Raw genomic sequence first — 27,253 nt, forward strand, 5'->3', positions numbered from 1 at the left:
GCGCTAAGCTGCTGTCAAATTACAACACAGGAACCGCTTTCACGTGCGATAAGCTGTGGTCGAATCACAGCACAGGAACCGCTTGCACAATCAGAACTCGTCACGTGTTTCTGAAGGAGGGACTTTATAGAACAAGGAAATCACCAGCCGTTTTGAGGACAGTGGAAACAGCAGTATACAGATAAGTAAATAGTGTGAAAAATACTGTGTTTTTTTACACGCGAAACATGAACACGTTATATTGCACACTGTAAACACAATCAAAGCTTCAAAAAAACACGAAGAACGGGACCTTTAATAAAATAACAATCAAATTTCTTTGTTTCATCATAGGAATAATGTTGGGAAACTTAAACTGGTAGATTTAGTAGCTAATATGCAAGTCTTTCTGAGCTAGTTCCTCTGTATGTATAATTGTCTTTGTATGTTATTTTGTTTTGATATTTATATTGTTTACAAAAACTTGTACAGCACAATGGTCAGCGACTGTCGTTTTATTGTACTATAAAAATACTAAACTAAATAGCCTACTTGAGACTGATTGTAGGCTACATGAATATCACAAAAATCCCATGCTCTGGGCATTGCCATTGATAGAGGATAAAGCGAAAGTTGTTTTACGTGATACGGCGATCGCATGTTTATGCCAAGTGTAACAGCCAGAAGTCCCTCTAAAGTAGATTATTTCTGATGACAAGCAAATTACATTAGACATAACGCGGCACTCGTAGTCAGACTGGCAGTTTATGACGCTTTCAAGGCTTTTTGGTGAGTCACACACACTATTTTTGCACTGGTGTCAGTTAATATTTATATCATGTTATCCAAGAATAGTACGTCATAAATGTGTTTCTACGGAGTAGTGCGCCATACTAACCACTAGCCAGACCGATAAACAAGCACAGATCGGAAGTTAACTACGGGCCAGGCACGTAACCGTGGCAACGCTTCCGATGAAACCGTCTATCATACATAAATACATTTTAAATACCCCCTGTAAAATCTGCATGATGATAATTTTATTACACATGAGATGAATTGGAAAATGTATAGCTGATATTTCACAGCACTCCCCTTTCCCTTCCTACTCAATAGTAAGCCCTTTGTAAGTCAAACAATTTGAAATATTAACAGACAGAAAGATAGAAAACTAGACGATTGGAATGAAGCACACGAGTCTGAAGGATGTTTTTTTTCCCAGCTTTAATGGTCAATGTTTTCACATCTTTCATTACACAGCTTCAGAAGCAAACCTCTGATTGTCAGAAGCATCTTATTTAAAGCCCCTAAAAAAGTCCTTGAAAATGTTGCAGTTAAATAAATAGAGTATGAAAGAATGATTTTGACAGAACAGCATCTATTGTCATCTTACCACCAGCACAAAAAAAAAAAAAAAGAAGCATGAAAATGTCTTGACGTCTTCATGAAAAGGTCTTCCGGTTGCAATTGCACAACAGGTTCTTTGTATACAGTACATTGTGATAAAATCACTCCATGCTTTACTTCTAATTTCTCTTACCATACATCAGAGATGACAAAAGACCATTGAAGCGTCTCCAGTGTTATCTACCGAGAGGTTTTCGAACCCAAACAAGAATGACGAATGAGTTGCGCGTTTTGAGAACAAATTGCGTTGTTTGTGTACAACAGAAAGCACATTATATACAAAGAGCACTTTCTACATCTCTAATGTCTTGACAGTCTTTGCGGACTGAGATGCTTCCACTAACAGCAGTATTAATTTATCATCTGAGGTATTTCTAATTTTGAAACAAGAAGAAATGAGACTGTTTGAGATCTACGAATCCCACAGCCAACATTATCTCTATAAGTATCAACTAGGACTCCTAAAAACAGGAGCTGGTTCATGGGGGTAATTGGTTTCAAGACGCTCATTATGTTCTGATCTACATGCCTCCATTTGACGAGTTTACTTAAAGTTATGGCATACATGCCATTGCTATATTGCTCCAAATACAAGTTTCTAAATAAAAAAATACAGTACGTAAAATAAGCGAGATTTCACCAAACGAAAGATGAAAAGTAAATGCAAACCTCAGGAACCAAGGGAATTCTTACTGCGGGAAAGTTTGAGCGAGAGCAGCAAATTTAGCTTAATCAAAAACATGTTTCTACTGAACAAACCTTGCAGCAAAGGCTTTGAACGGCAAATAAACCAATATTAGAAACAACGTTCTGTAAGAGGCAGTTCTTTCAGAGGTATTCAGTTTCTATTTGGTTGCCTAAACCAATATTTCCCTCCCCTGTTCCTGTAGGCACTCCCTTATCTGACCCATCCATTTCAGGGCTTCTGAGTCTCTACTAATTAGTTGATTTACGTGTGCTTGATAAGGAAGAGTTGGAGTGCCTCCAGGAACAGGATTGGGAAACACTGGCCTAAACCAGAGGTTCCCAACTGGTTTGATGCGCCCGGTCCACAGTAATTTGGTGCAAATTTATTTCAAAGTCACTCCAATGTTGCAAAAGCAAACCAGTTGAGAAACACTGGCCTGAATGAAAGTGATGCAGTGTTGTTTTAAGTACAAAGACAGTCAACGGACTATGTTTTTACATTCCACTGGCACCATTCAATCGGTGACCGCCATTTAGTCGATCACCACCGAGTACCTTTACATCACAGTGCCTTTAAGAGAAGAGTTAGGCCAGAAACATACTCAAGTACACTCTACAAAATTCTGGATTAAAAATAACCCAAATTGGGTTGAAAATGGACTAACCCAGCGATTGGGTTGTTTTAAGCAAACATTTAACCCAACCGCTCGGTTAAAACAACCCAATTGCTGGGTTAGTCCATTTTCAACCCAACTTTAACCCAGTATTTTTTAGAGTGTATGTGAACACAGGCAATCTGTTAAAAATCAAACTCACTTAGCTGGAAGTGTTTGAGTTTACTTGCCTGTGTAGAGCATGTCTTAAACTGACAATTTGGAGCTCTATTTCCTACTCTAATTTGATTACATACAAGTTACGCATTTGCAAGTGCACTGCAGTATAAACGTTATCCCAAAAAAACACACAAATGTGGAACTACCACACTGCTCTCTCTGGCTGAGAGCGATTTTTTTCGGTCACTGACCTTGATTGTGTCCATGTAGACGAATTCTAGTCCAGCGTCTAGTCAAGGCTGAACCTTCTCTGGTCTGTTCTGTTGTGGCCTCATAAAAATGGGCTGTGTAACCCAAGCATTGCCCAAAGATTAAATATTTAAATATCCTTTGAGAAGTTTGCATCATCATCGACACATGATGCGACGTTTTTTTGACCACAACTGAAGAGTCGGTTATGGCGATGTGTGGCTCAGGAGCAGCGGTCATTATGTTGAGAAGCATGTGTAAATGTTCATGCTCAACTCAAATGTCTTAACTCCAATACAGTAAAGATATATTCTGAGACCCCTGGAAATTCAAGGTCATGCCAAGCTGGTTTGTTGCAGGTTTTGCTGCGTGTCTATCAAGGTGGTCTACCAGCCCCAACCAACTTTTACCAAGATGAGGTCAACCATCTAGACCAGCTATGACCATAGCTTTAACAAGCTAGAAACCACATGAAACCAAGTTCCATCTGAAGCTGATGGCTTAAATACAAACAGTGAGTGATGGTATATATGGAGAGATCGTCCTTGAGAGATTGAGACATTCCAGATGTCAGGCTTTTAGACTTCAATATATCATTTTCCATCACTTTTTTACATGTAATTTTTTTTTTACAACACAATGGTGTTTCTAACTTACAGAACAAAAGTTGTGAGCATACGTTTGGTTGTGCTCACGTCCAATAAAAAGGAGGTATGACCTCAATTTTTCAAGTAATTCCAACAACTCATGGACATTTAGCTGCAATCCCAATCATGGAGCAGGGAATAAAAGGTTAAGAAGTTTGATCATTGGGAAAGCCGTAGCGCTCCTTTGGTGCTCCGGGCCATAGTTTCTGATGGTCGTGGGATCAAACTCGGAGCTGGGGACTCTCTTTGTGCCCGAACTTGTCCCACGGATCGGGAAGTCTGCTGGGAGCTCCGTAACGGAAACCGCTTCCGATAACGTAGAGACTCGGAGCGCAACAACAGCCGTGTGTACTGCACTTCTGGCATTATCATCTTTAGACACTCGTCTCGCGGAGGGATGTGGCCTTTTTTTGTTACATTAACTGGTAAATCGTACCCAACAATTGCCACTTTGGCACTTGGCTGCCAAGGCCGTAACTCTTTATTTGTGATCTGTGCAGCAGAGCGAAGAGGTGGCAAGTTTCCCCCGAAGCAGCTACGGACAAGTCGGTCACGAGATTGACGCAACAGCTGGACTTCTCGCTCAACACACGCTAGTCCCACTGCCCTCAGCTGCCGCCACAGTGAAGCATTGAAGTAATCGTACAGTACGGCATCTATTGCGTTCCAGGCTCTGATTTTGGCTGTGTTTTCGCTGGAAAGGCGGCTCTTGGAGTCAGGTGTGCGCATGTTGAGACTGACATACAGAACGTCATCCAGATCCCAAGACAACAAACGGCGTAACAGCACCAATGATTCGTCAAAGTATTCCGCGATCATGACCAACGAGAACCCCCGCTCCACCTCTGCAGCGAATCGTTTTGCATACCCCGCCGCTTCCGAAGATGGCCGGTCCTTATCCCCGCCTAGGTCAAAAGTCAGCGTATTTCTCGCATACATCGAATCCTTCTCTTCTGGACGATAGTAGCTCCATGGGTGGTCCAGAAAAGTCTCTAAAGAGCCATTTGGGACACGTTTAAAGCTAAGACAGTACTGATTGAAGTAGGTAAAAAGAGACTCAAACATGGCTCCAGGTTCACGCAGTATAGTGATGTACATCGTGTTGTTGGGCATGAGGCGTCGCAGCTCAGCCCGACTGAAGCGTAAGTGGTTGGTGATTATGTCCGGTGGCGTGGTGTGCGGGTGAACAAAATGGGCACTGAACGGCCGAGGGTAGCAGAACTGGTGGTCACAGGTGGTAATGGGCAGCGCCACAGTGAGGTTGTTGCGTTCTGCAAAGCGGAAGAGGATGTTCTGCACAGTGGAGCTGGCGGTTTTATGAGTCTTCAAGAAGGCTACACTGGTGTGTTTAGCAGGTCCACTGCTGCCCTGGGAGGAGGAGACCGCGGAGGATGGACAGCCCAACCAGAATGCCTCCAACGTCCTGCAATAAGAAAGGGAGAATCAATGCACTCAGCTTCGAAAATCAGTGTGGAAAGATGGTAAATGCAAAAAAAAAAAAACATGATTTTAAAACACAAAAATGATTTTAAGCCACTACTAAGCTTAAGGTATATACTGGTTTTAGCTGGCCACCAGGTTGGTTTCTTTCGAGTCAGGTTTGCTTGTTTTAAAAAGGTATTTTGGGCATTTCTCAACTGGTCAAGTTGGGAGACCAGTTGGCCAAGAAGCTAAACCAGCAAGGTAAAGCAGGAAGCAAATGAATAGACCAAAAACAAATGGCAGAAGAGAGGAATGAGTAGTGATGCGCTGAAATTTTGGCAACCGAAAAAATTTGGCTGAAACAACAATAAAAAATTCTGATTCGGTTGAAATAGTTTTGAAGGGCCAAAATCATTGACCGAAACGGTCACTTTTAATTAGATAAACAAGAAGAAGTAAACATGTCATGTGTGTGCACACTAAACTGTGGCCTACAATTTAGTAATGTGTAAAATTGGCTAAACTTTACAAAAACTGTTTACACCAGGTATTAAGATGCGTTTTGTATCACGAGTGGACAACGCTAAATACAAGTGTAAACGGGGTCTAAAACGCTTTGAGCTTGTCCAATTTCGATCACTTCCAGAGGTAGTCGAAAACACGTTCGACCAGATTGCTTTAATAGTGTATTTTATTATGGGAAGCGCGCTAGCCAGACGGGATTCAAACTCTGTCGGCTAGAGACTCAAGTTTGGTGAAAAACGTCCCAAGCTCAATGTTCTCTTATCATTCCGGATTCCTAACACACACTCACAGCGTTCGGCTGGTCTGTGTTTTTCTGTCGTCTCCGGTTGCGTTCATATGTAAATTGTGCAAGTTTATTTTGTCCATTCGATTGAAAGATCTTAAAAAGCCCATACATTTACCTGCCCGTAGACCCTCCCCTCGAAGAAATCAGGACCGAAGTGTTTGAAAGTAGACAAAAGAGACGGATTAAAACACCAGGTGTAAATGGGAATGCGTCTCCCTCGTCTACTTGTGATCCAATCGACCAAAATGCATCTTAATACCAGCTGTAAACAGGGACTAGGAATGCAGTAAGGACAAACGGAAGTGCTCTTACAAGTTCAAGTGACCCCCATGGTGCAGAAGCAAGCTGAAAGTACTGAGTGCAATCAACACTAGGAATATCTTCTTCTGAGACATCTCCAGGTTCTTTCACTGCAAAAGAGAAGAATGGGAAAATTACAAGCGTGTACATTACTCTTACGTTTAACACGCATCCAGAGCACCAAGCATTCCCTCTTCAGCAATATAAATTCCTCAGCGCACAAATCGGTTGATCGTGCGAAAGATTGGTTTGGTTGACAGGGTCTCAATTGCAAAGCTTGTAATGGTTTGGGTCCTGAAAACACGTGTACAGAGACAAAGAAAACGAGCAAACCTTGAACAAGAACAGGACAGGTGTCACGTATTAGCATTCTAACATTGTTGCCTGTCTAGTGCTAACAAAGTCTTGGATATCGTCCATACGAGTCAGGGCCACCTCTTCCTTCGGCTTCTAATTACAGTTATCTCATCTCGCTTTCCCTTTCTCTCTCACCATATCGAATGGCACTTCTACACAACCTGCCTTTATTTCCACTGATCAAGCCGTGATACTACTGTCGTTTAATTAGCATTAGCATTACAAAAGGGATTTCGCTCCTGATGCCAATCGACAATAAAATAAGCCAAGACAATTGAATGACATGACTTCCATTTTAAGCATATCGCACAAGTAAAGCTAGTCCAAGGTTAGCAACACAAAACATTGATTAATATTAATGAAAAAACTGCTACCACCTGCTTCTAGTTTTATGATTGTATTGCAGTTGGGACATTTTGCAGAATTTGCAGCCCTTCAATGGACAATTAAATGGTTGCTACACACGAAAATCACAGTTTGGATGAAGTGGGGCACATCTTTCGCACTATTAATAAGCACAAGAAAGTAAATGCTGTTTTTAATGACCAATGTGAGTTTTACTGAACGCAACATCAGGATTAAAATGTATATGCAAACAAATATCGCAGGTCAGAGTTCAACAGCGACTGGCTGTCTGGGCTTCTTTTTCCAATGGTAATATACACCATCACCTACGACAGGAGTGCAATGTTCCTTAGAGGTCCTGTAACATAGTACAAGCGCATTAGAAAAAAGGTGCAGCAAGTCATTTTTAGTGTGGTTTGCCAAGGCATCATTATCATTCCTCATACTTGAAGTTAGGGATTTGTAGCAAACCTTTAAACCTGTTCAATTTTGGTGCCGTGGACCATGCCACTCGAGGAGAGACATGCTATTAAAACTGAAATTACTTGAAGAAGCTCTTCTTTGGCTAGTGCGAGTCTCAGTTAGATGCCGCTCTTTAACTGTGCTGACTAATAATCCAGAAAGTTATGGCAGAACATGAGACCCCCTCAGAGACATCATGGTTAAGGAAAGTTTGGTCGAGTCAGTGTGTGTGTTTTCTGTGCTGTAAGCGAAGACACGGAGGAAAATTAGAGGCAGAGGAAGACACGAATCACCCACGCAACCATCCACCTACCTACAGCACATGCACTCAAGTATGAACACCGCAGTGTGAGATAAAACACATAAAAAAATGCCCAGATGTGCTTTCAGATTTAGTCATGAACATTAAAAACATGTTCTGTGCATCCGCACCAGACTAGGGAACAAAACACATTGCTGATGAGATCAAAGGAGAATTCTGATGCATTACCAACAACAAAAACAAAACCACCACAATTCTGCCACATCTCACTCTTTAGCTGGTATCATTATAGCCCCTGTATGTGTATTGAATTTGTACTTTATATAGCAGTACTAGTCAATGAATATGGGTTGCCGCTAGGGGTGTGCGATATTGACAAAAAAAAAATCTCAACATTTTCTGGGATTTTCTCGATAACGATAAGTAGACGGCATTTTACTGCGGTGTGTGTTTGTGCTGCACCTTGGCACGTTTAGGACTGCCGTGGTCAGCTGACTCCTAAAGTGTTTGATATTTTTCAACACGTAACGTTAGTGTGTGCATGCACTCCAGTGTTTCCCACACATATACTAATTTGTGGCGGTGCGCCACAGAATCAACAGCGGCCGCCACATAGACATCATATAGGTATCTTATATGATGTCTATGGGCCGCTACATATTGCGCGTCGTTATTCTTTTCTCTCTCTTTTTTTAACGCTATTTAAAACACTGTATTCGTATATATGCAGCTGTATTCGTTCAGCTGTACTTCCTTTCCCTGCTCTCCCTCCATCTCTCTAACACTCACGCGCGTCTCTCGCTCTCAAATTGCCAAACATGCTTTTGATTTGAAACAAAGTCTAAGCTTTTAAAATTGTTAAAGTTTTAATACTAAATTCAAACAATAAATAGCGTTTTGGCACTAATGTGTAACAGTTAAGCCAGAGGCCTTGAAAAACAGAGTTGCGACAGGCTTTCATCTCGCGGCGGCGCGCGGTCACGTGGTTCATCGAGCTCTCAATAGTTCCACACAAACCCGCGCTGTCAATGCATTTGAATGGATGCGTCAACCATATTAACTGTATCATGCTATTATGGAGAGTGATGGAGATGCAACATTGTTAACATTAATGTTTTTCTTGTATTTAGCCCTCAGGTATTCCTTACTAATTGGTCACACTCACTCATTGGTGGTCAAATGTGACCATACACCTTAACAATTTTTGAATTAAATAAATGTTCTACAGTTTAGTTTAATAACATTTATTTTTATTTTGAGGAGATCTTTTGGTACTAAATAGGCCTACTATTTGTACTATAATTATGGTCCATTAATGACCATTTAATGAATTAAAATATTTCTCTTCTAATATTTTTCTTATTTATATTACAATTTGTGTAGTAATTAAGGTTAAAATAGAGAATTCCAATTCAAATAGTCAAATTAGAGTCATTATATGGCTGGAAAAATAATACATTTCATTTGTAATGCCATTACCTACTATAGGTGCCTATATGGCTCTTTAATAAATATACATGTATCTGGTCTAGTTGCTCAAAAAAGTATTGCAGATCATAACTGCTTACTTATTTTTAGGTTTTGCATTTGAATAAATATTTAGACATGATCAAACACTAGATTTCTTTAAATGTGAAATTTTAAAACGTTAAAGCTACACTGTGTAACTTTTTTAGTCTATTCTTAGCTAAAAACACTTAGTTCTTTCAAAAATATATGTGCTCATTAATGTATATTTACTTCTTTCAAGTAATAAAGTATTCTCGTAAGTTTATAATATGCCATTGAAAATACATTAGGTAATGGGATCTAACGGTGGTCGCCATGTTGCCCCTCCATCTTGAAAGTACATTAGCCAAAGAGGGACATACCCGTAAATTCAAAAAAATTCTCTGCCTCGCGCATGTGCGCGTCAACTTGTTCAGACTTGTCTGGTGCATGCGCAGAGAGTTTTCATCTCAGCAGCGTCAGTAACAGAGTTATAAGGAGTTTTCCTGGCTTGTTTATTCCTCAAAAGTCTGTTTTTCCTTGTGTGGTATTTCTGTGCGTTAATAACTCCGTAAGTAATAATAGTTATTGTCATTGTAGATGTGTTTCAGAGTGTGTCATCGCGTAAATCAGTTGATGTCACCTCAGAAGTATTTTTGTGTCAACGTAGGCTACAATAGCGTAATGCTCACCTATTTGAATAATCATTCAGTTATTTTGTTATCAACAATGTTTATTCGTTTATAGAAAATATTTGCTTGTAATGTATGTTGATGGAAATATGTATCAGGTCTGATCGGCATATTAACAATTGTTATACAGAGCGCACTGCAGTGCTAACGTTAAAGTGGCGCACACACTTTTGTAACCGGACACCGCTTGTTAGCAGCAGCAGCGGCAGCTCCTTTTAATGCAGCTGCCTTTAGCGCCTATATATGGTACAATAAGCTCTGGTTTACGGTTACATTATACAAATGTATAAGTATAGTTATACAGTTCTTAACTGTGTATGTATATTTACCATCCTTATTTGTTCTCTCACAGAAACCACATTTATGTACATATCCACGCAAACCTGTTTATGCCTTGCAATTGGATGAAAATGCATTCCAAATAATATAATACCAATACAAAAATACATATAAACAAGAAACACTATAGGCATTACATCTAAACTAAACTAAAAATAAATGAGTCATTGAGGTATTCTTAAAGCTACACTGTGTGATATTTTCCCCCATCTAGCGGTGAAAAGGTATATGACCATCCAGTGAATTTTAGTTTCTGTTCCTCTCAATTCCGATTTCGTTTCAACTCCTACGGTGGCCGATTTAGTCCAAGATTAACATGGCTTCCAGTTCGACCTCGTCCACATTCGACACGGTGCCTGTGGGATATTCTGTGCGCAGTGGGATGGTTGGAACTCAACTGGCCTAATTATTCGGCTAGAAAGAACTGCAGCTAATCCAGAGTGAACTTTGATGATAGTAATGTTTATTCAGTCATCCAATTGCAAGGCATAAACAGGTTTGTGTGGATATGTACATAAATGTGGTTTCTGTGAGAGAACAAATAAGGATGGTAAATATACATACACAGTTAAGAACTATATAACTATACTTATACATTTGTATAATGTAACCGTAAACCAGAGCTTATTGTACCATATATAGGCGCTAAAGGCAGCTGCATTAAAAGGAGCTGCCGCTGCTGCTGCTAACAAGCGGTGTCCGGTTACAAAAGTGTGTGCGCCACTTTAACGTTAGCACTGCAGTGCGCTCTGTATAACAATTGTTAATATGCCGATCAGACCTGATACATATTTCCATCAACATACATTACAAGCAAATATTTTCTATAAACGAATAAACATTGTTGATAACAAAATAACTGAATGATTATTCAAATAGGTGAGCATTACGCTATTGTAGCCTACGTTGACACAAAAATACTTCTGAGGTGACATCAACTGATTTACGCGATGACACACTCTGAAACACATCTACAATGACAATAACTATTATTACTTACGGAGTTATTAACGCACAGAAATACCACACAAGGAAAAACAGACTTTTGAGGAATAAACAAGCCAGGAAAACTCCTTATAACTCTGTTACTGACGCTGCTGAGATGAAAACTCTCTGCGCATGCACCAGACAAGTCTGAACAAGTTGACGCGCACATGCGCGAGGCAGAGAATTTTTTTGAATTTACGGGTATGTCCCTCTTTGGCTAATGTACTTTCAAGATGGAGGGGCAACATGGCGACCACCGTTAGATCCCATTACCTAATGTATTTTCAATGGCATATTATAAACTTACGAGAATACTTTATTACTTGAAAGAAGTAAATATACATTAATGAGCACATATATTTTTGAAAGAACTAAGTGTTTTTAGCTAAGAATAGACTAAAAAAGTTACACAGTGTAGCTTTAATAACTTGCATCCTAATATTTTTAATGATACTTATACAAGCACACACAAGTGAATAATATTAATGAATGCGAGCAAATATAATTTAACCCAAGAAACGTTTAAAATAGTGCTAAAAAAGGCACACTTATTTTTCCTTATGTACAGTAGGCTATAATATGAACGGATACTGAATCAAGATCGAAATCAATATTTGTGCCAATCACCGCCAATCCCAAATACCCCACCCAAATCTCACCCAACAATATATTTATATATTTTATATTTAGTTCTTGCTTTCCCTGGGAATTGAACCCATGCCCTCGGCGTTACTAGCACCACGCTCTATTGTTTGAGCTACAGGAAAGCTGCGATTTGTCTGGAAGCATATAAAAAACACCACATAGACATATAAACAACATTAAAAACTTGATTTTCACCACAGGGGGACAATAAAAGGCATGCATTGCTTAAAAAGAAGCTCTTAAAAATCCTGACATTTTAATTTTACAGAATCTTAAAACAAAAAGTCATAAAGTTTAAGAACCTCATATTTTTGTATGGCAAAACCAAGAAACAAATTCACATTTTAGCACTTCCGGTTACATTGTCATGAAGACAATGTGTTTTTTAAAATGTGTTTTTACTTAACTTACTTATTTCAGGCATTTATGTGGTTAACACAAGCTCAAGATATTTAAAAGAACACTTTTGTTGGACAGAGCTTATTTTCTTTGATCAAAAAGCCATTGTGTTTTTGTCAACGGAACCAGAGTGAACTTCCGGGTTGACATTGCAGCACTATTTAGAGAGCAGGCAGGCTGATATTTTATACACAAAACAGTTTCGTTTTGTCAAACAAAACCCGCTGAAGCCCAATGAACTAAAACAGCCACCCAAACATCAGTGCCTGACCTCATTGACAATCAAAAACAGCGGAGGCTGTTCAAGAAGCAAAGATCCATGGTTTTGAAATGAAAAGTTCAATTTGTGTGTGCGTGCCGTCACGCTTTTGGCCATGGATTGCATATTAAAAATCTGCATTGAAAGTAACAAATAATCCCTCTGCTGTGCACTATAAGACCAGTAATACCGCAACAGATTCACAATCATTCCCTGTCATTCAAGCCACACAAAGCCAGAGTCGAGGAGAAGGCAAGGAGATTAGAATCCGATCTGTGCTTTTTTGTTGGAATCAAAATGTGGCTTTTGGGGGAAATCACCAAGAGTCAAGCTGTGATCCTGCGGTGCTGAGTGGTTCTATTGAGGAACTGTGGAAAGACACTCTCTGGAGAACGTGTCGAGTTACGGTGATATAGCCAAGCTTGTGTGACCAATCCAGCAGTGACGTGAGGAGAGTCCAGACAGGCATGCATCGTTATAGATGTCTGGGACAGATGGTGGTTAAGAGGACGCTTCAGGCCAGACACACACTCCGAAACTAATGTTTTGGCTCAAGAATTATTCTTTTTGAATTATCTTCAAAACCAACAAACTACACCAAGAGGAACTTAATTTGTAGCATAAAAGCGTAATTCAGAGGTGACCCTGGAACCAATGCATCTTATCTACTTCAGTTCAAATTAACAGCTAGCATATCATACATTTAACTTGTGTAACATGTACATTTACTGAACAAGATGACACTTGTTACTGGCATTAGCGCAGTCATTGTTCAAATTGTCGCTGTTGGGCCGAAACTATCTCCATATTTTTTTTTTTTTTTCATAAATCATTACTATTGGTCACCTTTTACATCTGTCTGTGGGTTTTGCAAATATTTAACCAATGAAAAGTATTAAAAAGTGGCTAAACCTCGTAACTCCATTGGATACGCAAACAAAAAATGCTAGGTTGTTTCAACCCATGTTTGGGTCAAATATGGACAAACCCAACTGTTGGTTAAAAATGTTTAATTACATTTTTAAACCCAATTTTTGGGTTTGTCCATATTTGACCCAGAAATGGGTAGTCTGCATATTTTAGATTGTAAAACCTCATAACTAACAGAAATGGTCTTATTATTATTATTGGGAGATACGAGGGCCCATGGCCATTGGAAAAAGCATAAAGGCTAACTTCAACTGATAACCCATCACATTACAGCCTTGACCTTATTGAATTTCGATAATTTCGTCAATCCCTGTTTGCAGATACCATAGACATGAATGAGAAGTGCCGTAAACTCAATAATACCTGTTGTACAATTGTCCGTGACTTCACTTATAAAACAGCATTTTTACCAGTGTAAACTCTAAAAATAGATCAATCCAAAATGAATTTTTAAGAGCGAACGTGATGAAGATTAGCCGATGGGCTGACGATTCATTAAAGTGCCCCTATTATGGCGTTTCGACTATTCCCTTTCATGCAGTGTGTAATATCGCTGTTTGTGAATGTACACGTTCTGCAAAGTTGTCAAGTCAAAAGTGCAAGATAAAGTTATTCTCTCCCAAAAGAAAGAATCGACTCTACAAGTCATTTGTAATTAAATCGAGGTGATTGTTACTGTCTTTACAGTGTGTACAATCGCTGAGCTTTAGGAAGCCTCTGGACAGAGCTGAAGTTATGTAATGGACGTTTAGCTTCCGAAACACCAATGCGTAGACCAATCACAACAGACTGGGCCATTTGGCCAATCAGAGTAGAGTCGGCTCCCAGACAGGAGGGATTTAGAGAGACTGATCATCCGTCGAGTCGTTTGAGAATCACTGAACAAATTGGTGAGGTGCGATTAATTTTATGAGGAACTTGATGAATCACAGTTTTGCCCTTGGGGTTGATTACAGAATAGTGAATAGTGAAGTGACGTGTGACCAATACTTGGAGTTTTTGGAACTTTCTTGTCATTTAGCTGACAAAACATCTTTCCAAAAACTCCATAAACAGTTTTGAAAGTTGCCAGTTGTGAAAATGATGTGATCTAGGACCTTTATACAGTATGCTACAAATTACAGTCAGAACAAACAAATCATAACAGCAGGCCCACCCAACAGGGAAACGTAAAGAGGGATGAGAGTAGCAGGTCTTTCCCACCTAGTGCAAGAAAAACAGGAAAATACACTTGCTTTCTGTTCAACTAATTTAATGATTCCCGGGTGATCTTATACTCGTGATTGAACTTGTTAACTTTGTCCTAGAATTCCATATTTTTAAAAGGAATATTAGGTGTTAAACGTACAACTTAAGCTCAACTGAAAATATTCAATATATAAATTATACAGTATTATGACAACTGCAAAACATGCACTGTAAAAATGATAATTTAAACTGTAAAATACTGTACAAATGCTAGAGTGTAGGGTTGTGTTACAGCTTATGTTGTTAAGTTGACTGCATTATATTAGTGTGTTATTATGATGGTGTTTCGTCTGCTATACATTGTAAAAAATATTTGTGATTTTATCAGTAAAAGACTGTAAAAATTTGACGGTGAAAAACAGGTCACCGGTTAACAGAAGTTTTCTGTACTATATACGGTGAATAACTGCAATAGATCTAACCTTACCTTGCATTTACATACTGTAAATAGGGGCACTTTACATAAGCATTTACATTACCTCAGAAAAGCGGTTTATTCAGCGTGGTGAAGCCTCTCCTCCATCGACATCCGTTCAATAAAATGGCCACTTGTCTCCTTCCCCTATATTTTCTTTACAAATGTTGAGAACTAGACTAGAACTAGAACTGGTCACTGGTCTGACTTTTCTCTTTCTACTTGTCTTAAAATGTTCTGCATGTGATGATTTCTGGATGGCAGAAGGAACTTGATGACCCACATATTTGTAATGCTCATCATCCGTTTTGCCCTTGGGGTTGATCACAGAAGCAATGTGATTATACAGTTAAAACTATAGCGCCATTAATTCATTTGTGTTGACAGGGAGGAGGCTGTGAGGTGGAAGTACAGAGTGTTCAGTTCAGTAGCCTCAACAACATTCTAGTCGTTTAGCTGACAAAACATCTTTCCAAAAACTTTTGAAAGTTGCCAGTTGTGAAAATGACATGATCTAGGACCTTTAAACAGTACATATCACTGTAAAGACTGCGCGTCTATTCCTCAATCCTCACAGCCTCATTTTCACCACTGTAAAATTCAATATGGCATCAATGTGAGACACAGGACCAGAAGTCATCTCTAATTGGTCAGATACAATGGGTATAAATGATAATTCTCTTGCTCGTTCAATACACTTTCATAGCATTTCCTCAACACATACTTTTTCAAAGATGCTTGCAGAGGATAGTGCTCTACAAAACCCCAGTTAGAGTGAAAAAAAGAAAGCATTTTTTTTCATTTTCAATTCAAAGTATTGCTAAAGTGATTCAATAGATATTGCTAGGGCAGTTTTCGCTGATAAGAGCTATAACACAAAAGGAGTCTCTGTCCTGCTATAGCCAAAAACTAAATATTGCGAATGTCTCATGCAAAACAGACAATTGTTTCTTAGCAAAACAACCACACATAGTAACCTAGAACACTCTCTAACACGTGATCAAGTCCTCGTAATCAGTGAGGAACCTGGGTGTGCGCTTTCATTTGAAAGCCACATTTATATTTATAACATCTTTAAAACCACACCCAGACATATTTTTCCGACATTTGCTCTCAAGGACAAATGCTGAACAGTTTGTGCGTTCATGACCTCAAGGTTAGATTATTGTAATGCTCTACTGGGTGGTTGCCCTGCTCGCTTAATAAATAAACTCCAGCTGGTCCAAAACGCAGTAGCTCGAGTTCTTACTAGAACCAGGAAGTATGACCACATTAGCCCAGTTCTGTCAACACTGCACTGGCTGCCTATTAAACAATCGCATACATTTCTACATCTTGCTTATTACTTACAAAGCACTAAATGGTTTAGCTCCCCAGTACTTGAACAAGCTCTTAACACATTAGTCCTTTTTGTCTATTGCCATCTCACAATTCTGGCCAGTTGAGAATACCTAGAATATCAAAATTCTGGCTGTAGATCCTTTTCCTAGCACCTAAAATTTGGAATAGTCTTCCTAGCCATCTCTTTAACCTGGCATACACAGCACATGAACAATTTCTATTATTCAAATCAGTTAAATGATTGTTAGGCTGCATTAAAGGAACACTCCACTTTTTTTGAAAATAGGCTCATTTTACAAGTCCCCTAGATTTAAATAGTTGAGTTTTACCGTTTTTGAATCCATTCAGCCGATCTTTGTATCTGGCGGTAGTTTTTTTTGCATAGCTTAGCATACATCATTGATTCTGATCAGTCCATTAGCATCTCATTCAAAAAATGACCAAAGACACTTTCAATATTTTTCCTATTTAAAACTTGACTCTTCTACAGTTACATCGTGTGCTAAGACCAACTGAAAATTAAAAGTTGCGATTTTCTACACCTATATGGCTAGGAACTACTTTCTCATTCCTGCGTAATAGTGGCAGATCTTCACGGGCGTATCATGGCTGCAGCGGCGCAATGATATTACGCAGCGCCTGAAAGTAGCTCAGCTAGGTAACTTACGGCACTAAGTTCGTGTAGTTGCAGAGAAAGTTTCAGGCTTGCAGCCGACAAATTGTGTTGTGGATTTACCTGTGTGATTAGTCATGGTTCTGTGTGTTGTAAAGGGCTGTGATAGTAAGTCGAAGGTGTAAACTACCACCATGTTTCACAGAATACCAGCGAATCATTGCGCCGCTGCAGCCATGGTACGGCCGCGAAGATCCGCGACTATTACGCAGGAATGAGAACGTAGTTCCTAGCCATATAGGTGTAGAAAATCGCAACTTTTCATTTTCAGTTTGTCTTAGCACACGATGTAACTGTAGAAGAGTCAAGTTTTAAATAGGAAACATATTGAAAGTGTCTTTGGTCATTTTTTGAATGAGATGCTAATGGACTGATCAGAATCAATGATGTATGCTAAGCTATGCTAAAAGTGCTACCGCCAGATACAGAGATCGGCTGAATGGATTCAAAAGCAGTAAAACTCAACTATTTAACTCTAGGGGACTTGTAAAATGAGCCTATTTTCAAAAAAGTGGAGTGTTCCTTTAACTAGGTCAGCCGGAACCGGGAACACTTCCCATAACACCTGATGTACTTGTTACAATGTGAGAAGAATGGCATCTACGCTAATACAGTATAAGCATCTCTGTTTATCCTGAGGGTACCGTTGTCAGCCGGATCCAAGCCGGATGCAGAACAGATGATGGACCTGCGCCCAGACATGACCAAAACGCAGCCCTGAATCATATCAGTTGAGGCCGGGTCTACCACACAATCTCCTGTGAAAGCCTCATTGACATGACAGCCATCGGCTCAGATCCTCAGCAGAGACCACAAGAACCAGACAGTTCCTCCACACAGACCCTATGCCCAGCTTCAGCTCCATCCCGGCGTGATGAAGCTGATCTTCAAGCAAAAGGTAGCATGAAATATTTGAATGCTACCGATCCACAGTGTGATTTCTGACTTGTGATGCAGCCTGAATCATAATCAAACAGGGTTTTTTCGACTTGACAATTAACCTTGAACTTCCTCCCCTCAAATTTATCCAGCATGTCTCGTGTGACTAATACTTTCTAGCTTACAAAATACTGCAACGAAGACAAAAACACTCAGGTTTTTGAATCTGCAGATTAAATTTAAACATGGTAAAAAAAATAAAAAAAAAGTGTTAAACACAGCTGAGAGTACATAAAATTTGCCCAAATATTTATTGTATTAATAACTAGTATTTAAATGCATCTACATCCAAGTCCGATCACCGATGTTACTAGATATTTGCCATTTGTAAAATGTGCCACGGCATTTGTTTGGATTCCAAATGCCAGCAGTCGAGTCAACATCATAAACCGGAATACAAATCACATACTGCAGAATAGATCCTGCTTCCATTCACCACATGCCACAAATTACAGTCAGAACAAACAAATCATAACAGCAGGCCCACCCAACAGGTAAACGTAAAGAGTGATGCCAGTAGCAGGTCTTTCCCACTTAGTGCAATACAAACGGGAAAATACACTTGCCTTCTGTTCAACTGTGTGTTCCTGTGGCTCATAACTTGTAGGAACGTTCCAGGATTATGTTTACACTAATTTAACAATTCCCGCATGATCTTATACTCGTGATTGAACTTTAACTTTGATTTTAACTTTGTCCTAGAGTTCCATATTTTTAAAAGGAATATTAGGTGTTAAACATACAACTTAAGCTCAACTGAAAATATTCAATATATAAATTATACAGTATTATGACAACTGCAAAACATGCACTGTTAAAAATGATCATTTAAACTGTAAAAATACTGTACAAATGCTAGAGTGTAGGATTGTGTTACAGCTTATGTTGTTAAGTTGACTGCATTATATTAGTGTGTTATTATGATGGTGTTTCGTCTGCTATACACTGTAAAAAATTATCGTGATTTTAACGGTAAAAGACTGTAAAAATGCTACGGTGAAAAACAGGTCACCGGTTAACAGAAGGTTTCTGTAATGTATACGGTGAATAACTAACAGATCCAACCTTACCTTACATTTACAGTAAAATCCTGTTAAATTTACAGTTTTTGGAGGTGAAAAAGAACAAGTCATTGTGTAATTTACAGTGAAAAACCGTAAGTTGACATTCCCAGAATTCCCTGCGTGACACTTCACATTTGATCATTGAAATAACTGTTTCTTCTTAGCTTTTTCTAATCAGTTCTGTACATTAGGCTTTTATGTTGTCAAATTAATGTTTATTGCATTTTTTAAATGTGTGTGTTACCACGATGGTGTTTAGTGTTTGTGTGAATGAGACCTATCTATTAGTGTTGTCCTATGCTTTGATTCATCATGTGACTCATCACCACTGTGATTGTCAGTATAAATCAAAAGGTACATAACCGACATTTCAATAGGTTGGTAATTTAACATCATTTCAATTCATGAAATATGTTTTTTTTACTGTATATTTTTACAGTGTACACTTAATTATTACAATATAAACCTTCAAATCATACGGTTTTGAACTGGAAAATAGATAGTAAACTAAGTGTTGTCCCGTAAAACCTAAAATGTTGCTACCGTATTTTTTACGGTAAAGTTCTGGAAACTGCAGCAGCATGTTTTTTACCGTAAATTTTACGGGGATTTATTTTACAGTGCATTTACCTCAAATTTTGGAAAAGCTGCTTGAGAGAGACAAAACGTTGATTCTACATGCGGCGGCTCTCTCATTAACACGTGTTATTATTATGGTTGTCAGTATATTATAAAGGTTAAAAAAATATTCAGGTAATACATATTTTTTTAAATATTTTATAGCAGTTTTAGTCTGCAATGTCACAAATATTTTTTACAGAGTAAAATGAATGGTGAAGCCATATACATATAATGAAAAATACATAACATACAAATTCTATATGTGTCATTTAAAATACTGATTATTAAAATCATCTAAAGTCCCTGAATTGGATTTTAAAAGCCATTGACGATACACTTATGAATGAGGCTAAACTTGGCTGTCTATAGAGCGTATAGTTTATTAAACCCAGAATAGTGCTTCAATGGGAGGCATTAGGCACTTGTTTGAGCTCCGTTATCCACAAACACAAGGCTCGGTTCGTTTACATTTAGATTTACTTTTGTTTTCCAGGGAGGTTTTCAAAGGTCTGAGCTAATCCGGTAACCCATAAAACTGCACGGAAAACATCCGCATTTGAGTGGTCGTCTGTGGGACCTGCGACAGAAGCCATTATTTAATCTAACAGTGCGGCTCTAGACTCAAATATTATATTTATTTTTTCATATATCATACAACAAAGCATGTCTAGAATATTTCATTGCACTCACAGTTACAAAGCTCTCTCTCTCTCTCTCTCTCTCTCTCTCCTCATGCAGACTGCACATGTGGCATTATTGTCCAACCCCCCCCCCCCCCAAAAAAAATCAATCTGGGAAATGAGGCTTGAAAATGAGCATCAGCAAACGCCCAACCGTCCACATCCTCTCACACACACCCAACCTAGAAGTTAATGTTTTTTTTAATAACATTAGATATGAGCAGATATTTTACTTGCCTTGCACTATGTACATAAAAGTACATAACATGTCCTTTTCGGATTATTAAAAACACAAATAATCTTTTTATATGAAATGGATCAACTCAAACCTAAAGATCAGATTATTTATACCAAATGTCTGACGTCAGCAATTAATAAAATCATAAAACAGTTCCCACTCTGAATTCTGATTGGATGAGCCACAGCCAAAGCAGATAAATTCTATTTTAAAGGCAAGTAGCAATGTTGCTTGGCAATTTTTATCCACAACAGCCCACATGGCACTCCTGCATTTCCCATTTTATGCTCCACATTTCTCTCATGCGTATACGATATAGAAATGCTGCGAATGATAATGTAAATATATGCAATGACACATTAATCAAGAGACAGTAAAGACATTTACAATGTTACAAACGATTCGGTTTCACATCAATATCTTTCCCAGCCTTTATTAGGTACACCTTGCTAGTGCTGGGTTGGACACACTTTTGCCTTCAGAACTGTACCGGTACTTTATCAGTATTTGGGATTTGGGAAAGTGTTATTATGCACAATAAGTGATTAAAAAGAACTCAAATGCGGTGCTCGTGCTGACTGACTGAGCTGAAGCGCGGGCACAGAAAGCCGCCTCTCAGCATGCGATCGTGAATTTAGCTCTCTTTCATGTCTTGGGGCCTGTTTACACCTGCTCACTTCATGCGTTTTCTCTGATCAGATAGCTGTCAGATCGTGAAAAGACCAGGTGTAAATGCCCTCCGAAACGGATTTAAATCCAATCGCTCAAACCACTTCAGGAGGTGGTCTGGGCCACATTCAAAACTGAACAAGTCTAAATGCATCTGGCTGTTGAAACCACATATGTAATTTTTACTCCTCCCAACAATTCTAAAAAAATAAACGTGTGAGAGCGTGTTATAGGCTATAGCCAGATATGACCGCGCTACTGCAGCATGTATCGCCGCAGACCAGCAGCTGAGTATCTCTTCATCAATTATCTTAGCAGGGCTGTTGCCGCCATATATATACATAATAAAGGCTAGATGTCTTACGGCGGAGTCTCTAACGTCATCACCGGCGGCCATCTTGTCACAGGCAGGGCTCAGTGGTGCCTGATGAAAGGCGAGTGATCCGCATGAACACAAATACTCTTATCTCGCTCAAATCTTGACGGATTTACAAATGGTTTGGTTTCTTACAAACGTTATTAACGTGGCTATAATTCTGGATGCTTGAACAAATTACGAATAATTATTCATAAGTATGCAGTGTCATAGCTACATCTCTGACGTTTATAACAAACCAAACAGTTTGAAAATTGGTAGAAAATTTAGCAAGTTATGGTTATTTAAAAAGTGCATTCACCATTAAAACAATGTTACGAGTGAGCGAGCCGACTGTGACAAGATGGCCGCCAGGTGCGGACGTCGACCTCCATTGGCCAGAAACGCGGACGAGACATCTAGCTTTTATTATGTATATCTATGGTTCCCGCGCTTGCTTCTATTGCGGTCTTTGCTTGTGAAATGAGCTGATGATCAATAAAATGCAGCTCATATCTGTTGTTTTCGTTGGCGTGTACTCCATACAATCTGCATATAGTGCGGGAATTGAAGATTGGATAGACACATTTATGTGACCAAGTGTAAATGGAATCGTTTTGATAAATCAGATCTGATCGGTAAAAACGCATGAAGTGACCAGGTGTTAACAGGCCCTTATTACACTTGAATCCTTGAATACACACGCAATTATGTCAAAATGCCCATTGTGTGGAGTATTCATGTGTGAACAGCCGGTTTGTCTCAGGTGAAAGTAAACAGTTGGGTGTAAACTGGATGTGTAACAGTGCATTTGCTCTTAAAGTGACAGCAGCCTAATAAACCTACTCAATGTCATTAAAGGGATAGTTCACCCAAAAATGAAAATTCTGTTGTTTACACTAGTGCGTTTTCCTTTTAAAACACATAACTTTTGTTGCAGTTACGCCTGTCGTCTACATTACCCCGGTCTTTTCAAACCTCGAAAACGCTGCAGACCCCGCTTTAGTTTCAGTGTAAACGGACCAAAACGGACATTTTTGAAAATGCCCATATCATGCTACCTGAACACGACAATACCAGACCAGGGCTGTGTTTCCCAAAAGCATTGTACGCCTCTGTTGATCGTAGAGACCGTTGGTGGCTATTGTTACAAGGCTTTTGGGAAGCGCAGCCCAGAGTATTGTATTAAACGCGGTATTGTATAATACTGCAGCTCTCTACATGCGCAGGAGGCAACGCTTTACACTTGTACACGTATGCCCAGTGTGCATGAACGGTCATGTGACGTGTGTCGTGCAGTGTAGACGAGTATCGTTTTCATTTTAAAACAGCAGAAGTGTAAACGGGACCTCACCCTTAAGTTGCTCCAAACTTGAATTTCTGAGTTTCTTCTGCTGAACACAAAAGATGATATTTTGAAGATTATGGGGAACTAAACAGTTGGACCCCACTGACTTCCATAGAAGGGTTGGGGGGGGGGGGGGTACTATCAACTTTTCGGTTACAACATTCTTCAAAATATCTTTTGTGTTCAACAGAAGAAAGAATTTCATACAAGTTTGGAACAACTTGAGGGTGAGTAAATTAATTTGGGTGAACTGAATCAAACAGAGAAAACTGAATTACTGCTCTTGACTGAATAGCTTTAATAAGAATACATTTATATATCATTCATACAGTGAAGACTATGATTTTTTTGGATTATTAAATGTCTGTACTAATTCTAACTTCACTTTAACACTAAACAATTTTATTATTTGCCCTATTTTTTTGTAATTAGCCTTTTTTCTTATTTTATAAACACACAAAATAACTATATTGTGATGTATATTGTTATCGTGAATTATATAAGTCATATCGCCCACCCCTACCCGAGTGCCTAACTTAACCATTCTGATCTGTGAAATCAGCGAAGACCGCTTTTGACCCAGGAAAAAAAAACATTGAGTTTTTGTTTTATAGAGAGCTACACTCCATCTCTGGAATATCAAACAGACAAACTCATCTTAAGAACGACAAACTCAAAACACTTGTGCAATGTTCTAGAGAAGCAATCAGATAAGAGCTCATTTGAAAGCAAATATGCAGTATACCCCATGAACAGTCCTCAGGCGTGCCATCTGAGATGGAGACAAATGTTGCTGTGACACTTAGCTGGAAACGTATAACTATACGTACTGATTCGCTGAAACACAAACCTTAAAAGGTGCAGTGTGTACATTTTAGCAGCATCAACAGCCCAACGCTCACCTCTCCCTTTCAGAGAACATAGAGAAACTACGGTGGTCGACACAGGACAAAGATGTCGTCGTCAGAGAGAGCAGAGAGTAGCTAGTGCTCTGTAGAGAAGTTTGTCAGTTTAGGGCCACCGTAGAAACATGGCGGCACAAAATGGCGGCCCACGGTGTGTGGAGATAGAAATGGCTCATTCTAAGGTAATAAAAACATAACTCTTCATTATGTAAGGTCTTTATACTCCACTGAAAATACACAGTTATGTATATTATATTGCATTTCTGTCAAAAGACAGAATGTTACACACTGCACCTTCAAGAAGAAAAGCAAAAACAATGCACTTCGGTTATTTGTTTCCACAGCACTTGAAGACCATTAGCCCTGCTAGTGTCATCTTTCATATGAAAGCTTTGTACATCATCCCAGCATGTGGCCGAACTTGTTGTGATGCCTCATGAACAGGCCATGTCCACCCCCAATCCTGACCTCCAGAGAAAACGCCAGTTGCCCCAAATATCCCTCAGAGAAGAGCAGATTAGACGCGCAGACGTCTCTTCACCAACTACACTAATTCCCCCCTTAAGCTGGACGGTTACTGGTGTTCTTGACTTGTAGGATTTCTGTTTAAAAGGTTGCGCAAGAGTCACAGTTTGGTCCGTCTATGCAAGTCGTTTTTCAACTAATCAGCTATGCTAGATAATTGCATTGAATTTGTTTGTTGCGGCTTTATTCATGACCGGAAACAAGTGAAAAATAGAGTAAATTAATAAATAACTAAACTATTAATAAACAACAAATAAAAACAGTATTTATATATGGTTATAATAAATGTATCTTTGATAAAATATCTAAAACTAAATCTGGTCTTATGTCTTTAAAATAATCAATCAAAAAGTAAAGAGTCATACACAGTTACAATTATTTTTGAGTATTCCATAATAATATTCATATGTTTTAATGTTTTATTTAAATGGCGCCTTTTAAGAAGCCAAGGACACTTTACATAACATTGACAAATAACACAAATAATACAGATATTCAATAATGATACAACAACAACATAACAGGCAGTTCTACGGTGATCATAACATACAAGACAATAATGAAAATGAAAGTAGACCATCACTTAAGACGTATTGTAAATAAATGAGCTTGGAGTTCAGGTTTAAAGATCTGGAGTGAGGAGACGAGACCACCAACAGTAGAAAGCCTGAACTTGAGTAATACAAGCAAATCCTCAGGAACATACGGGTGTATTCATTCTGTAAGATATGGAGGTGCTAAGACATGGCAGTCCTTAAAAACTAGGACAAGTATTTTAAACTGAATGCGACAGACAATAGGGAGCCAGTGCAGTTGCTGAAGGATGGGCGTGATGTGAGCGGATTTCCTGTTGGGATGTGTTTTGAACTAGTTGCAAGCAATTAAGGGCTTTAGTGGATAGGCCACAAAACAGTTTCAATAGTCTAGACGTGACGTTATAAAAGCATGGACAACGAAGATGGATAAAACAGGATGTAACGAGCTGGCTAATATGGGGTTCAAAGCATAATTTTGAAATAAAAAGTTTGGGATGCACCGATACAGAGGTTGGAAGTAGCAAAAAAGGAAGGGATGATTGTGTTCATTCGCGCTCCGCTTGACCTGAGGCGTTACATGATCTCTCACGCCACATTAAAGAGCACCAAAATGGTAATTATTGTTTGAATTTTGCGATAAAACGGACAGATTTTTTTTTTTCAAACAACAGTAACAAAACATTGCGATTTATTGGACAAACATTCATGATGAAACCTGAAAAGTGATCCTCAGTCTCTGTTCGACTTTCTCTTCATTAGTAAATACATGCATAATCTAGCCTATATGCTTGTCCTGTAAGTTTGTCAATAAAAATGAAAATAAAAAAACAAAAACAGAGCCTTTACATCATGAAAATGTGAAAATTAAAATGACGGTAATAATAGATTATGACGGTATTTTTACCACCCTGTCTAACACGACCTCTGCGCCGATATGAACATTTTTGATACCAATAATTCTTTATATTTGAAAGCCAATAACTGATATATTGGCCAATAAATCGAAATCCAAATTTGTATTAATATTTAAGCCTGATAAAAAAAACTATTAAACTATTAAGTCTCACCATTAAAATCCATGTCCCAAACACACAATTATAAATTATCTCATTATAATTTTATGAAGCCTATAATGACAGGCTTGCGCTGCACGTGTTGCATTAACTGTATTTTCCTTTTTGAAGTGAATTCAATCATATTTCAAGCAATTCAAAACCATCATGGACGAACAGTGCACATCTGAAGTGTCTCAGCTGAAGGAAATAATACATTATTTATCAGCTTTAACATATCGGCAAACCGATACCGATATATTGTACATCCCTACAATTAGTTCCTCAAGATTGCATATAGTGGGTGAAAAACAGAATTGGGCTGAGCAGAAAGATAGATGTGAAATGAAGAGCATGAGGATGGATGATCTGACCAAGAGGAAGCAAGCAGATTAGAAACAGAAGTGGACCAAGAACGGATCCTTGAGGTACACCACAGGGAACAGTGATAGAGCAAGATGTGTGTTTGTTAAAGGATTAGTTCATGTCAAATTTCCTGATAATTTACTCCATGCCATCCAAGGTGTTTGTGTCTTTCTTTCTTCAGTGGAAAAGAAATTCAGTTCCATAAGTTTTTCTTCATATAATGGACTTCAATGTCAACCAACCGTTGAAGGTCCAAATCAATGCAGTTTCAAAGGAAGGGCTTCAGAGGCTCTGACCGATCCCAGACGAGGAATAAGGTCTTATCTAGACAAACCATCTGCCATTTTATAAAAGTACTTTTCAACCTAAATAGCTCATCTTGCGCTGCTCTGCGACACCATGGATTGTGTAATCATGTGAGAAAGGTCACGCCAGATATAGGCGGAAGTATCGCCCCCGTGTTTACAAAGCGCTTGTGTGAAGACCAATACAAACGTCCTTTTAGCAAAAAAAGGTTCAACAACGATGTCTGACGATTTTGAAGTTGAAGATGGAGTTTTTTTGGTATTAGTCTTCACACGTTTGCTTGGGGCGGTACTTCCGCCTACGTCTAGCGTGACCTTTCCAATGTGATTACGCAATCCGTGGCACGTCGCAGAGCAGCGCAAGAGGAGCAATTTAGGTTAAAAAGTATATACATATATGTTTATTACTGAATCGTGGACACAGGTAGGAGATTACATTTTTTTGAACTGGTCCCAAACAGTGTTGCCACAGTTACTTTGAAAAAGTAATCTGATTACTCCTTTAAAAAGTAACTTAGTTACTTTTAAAATCA

The 27,253-nt window shown here is 38.8% G+C and overlaps 1 protein-coding gene across 1 annotated transcript in view; it reads right to left on the reverse strand.

Annotated features, from left to right (window-relative positions):
- Positions 1-1,196: 1,196 nt before the first annotated feature.
- Positions 1,197-27,253, reverse strand: part of gal3st3 (galactose-3-O-sulfotransferase 3) — a 51,808-nt gene continuing 25,751 nt past the window's right edge. The window contains exons 2-3 of the mRNA XM_079840580.1: positions 6,288-6,385; positions 1,197-5,165 (exon numbers count right to left, since the gene is read on the reverse strand). Coding sequence (XP_079696706.1) covers positions 3,902-5,165; positions 6,288-6,370 — 1,347 coding nt within the window. The 5' untranslated portion in view covers positions 6,371-6,385 and the 3' untranslated portion in view covers positions 1,197-3,901. The remainder of the gene's footprint in view (positions 5,166-6,287; positions 6,386-27,253) is intronic.

The sequence above is a fragment of the Gobio gobio genome (genome assembly GCF_949357685.1).
Source record: "Gobio gobio genome assembly, chromosome: 2".
NCBI classification, from domain to species: Eukaryota; Metazoa; Chordata; class Actinopteri; order Cypriniformes; family Gobionidae; genus Gobio; species Gobio gobio.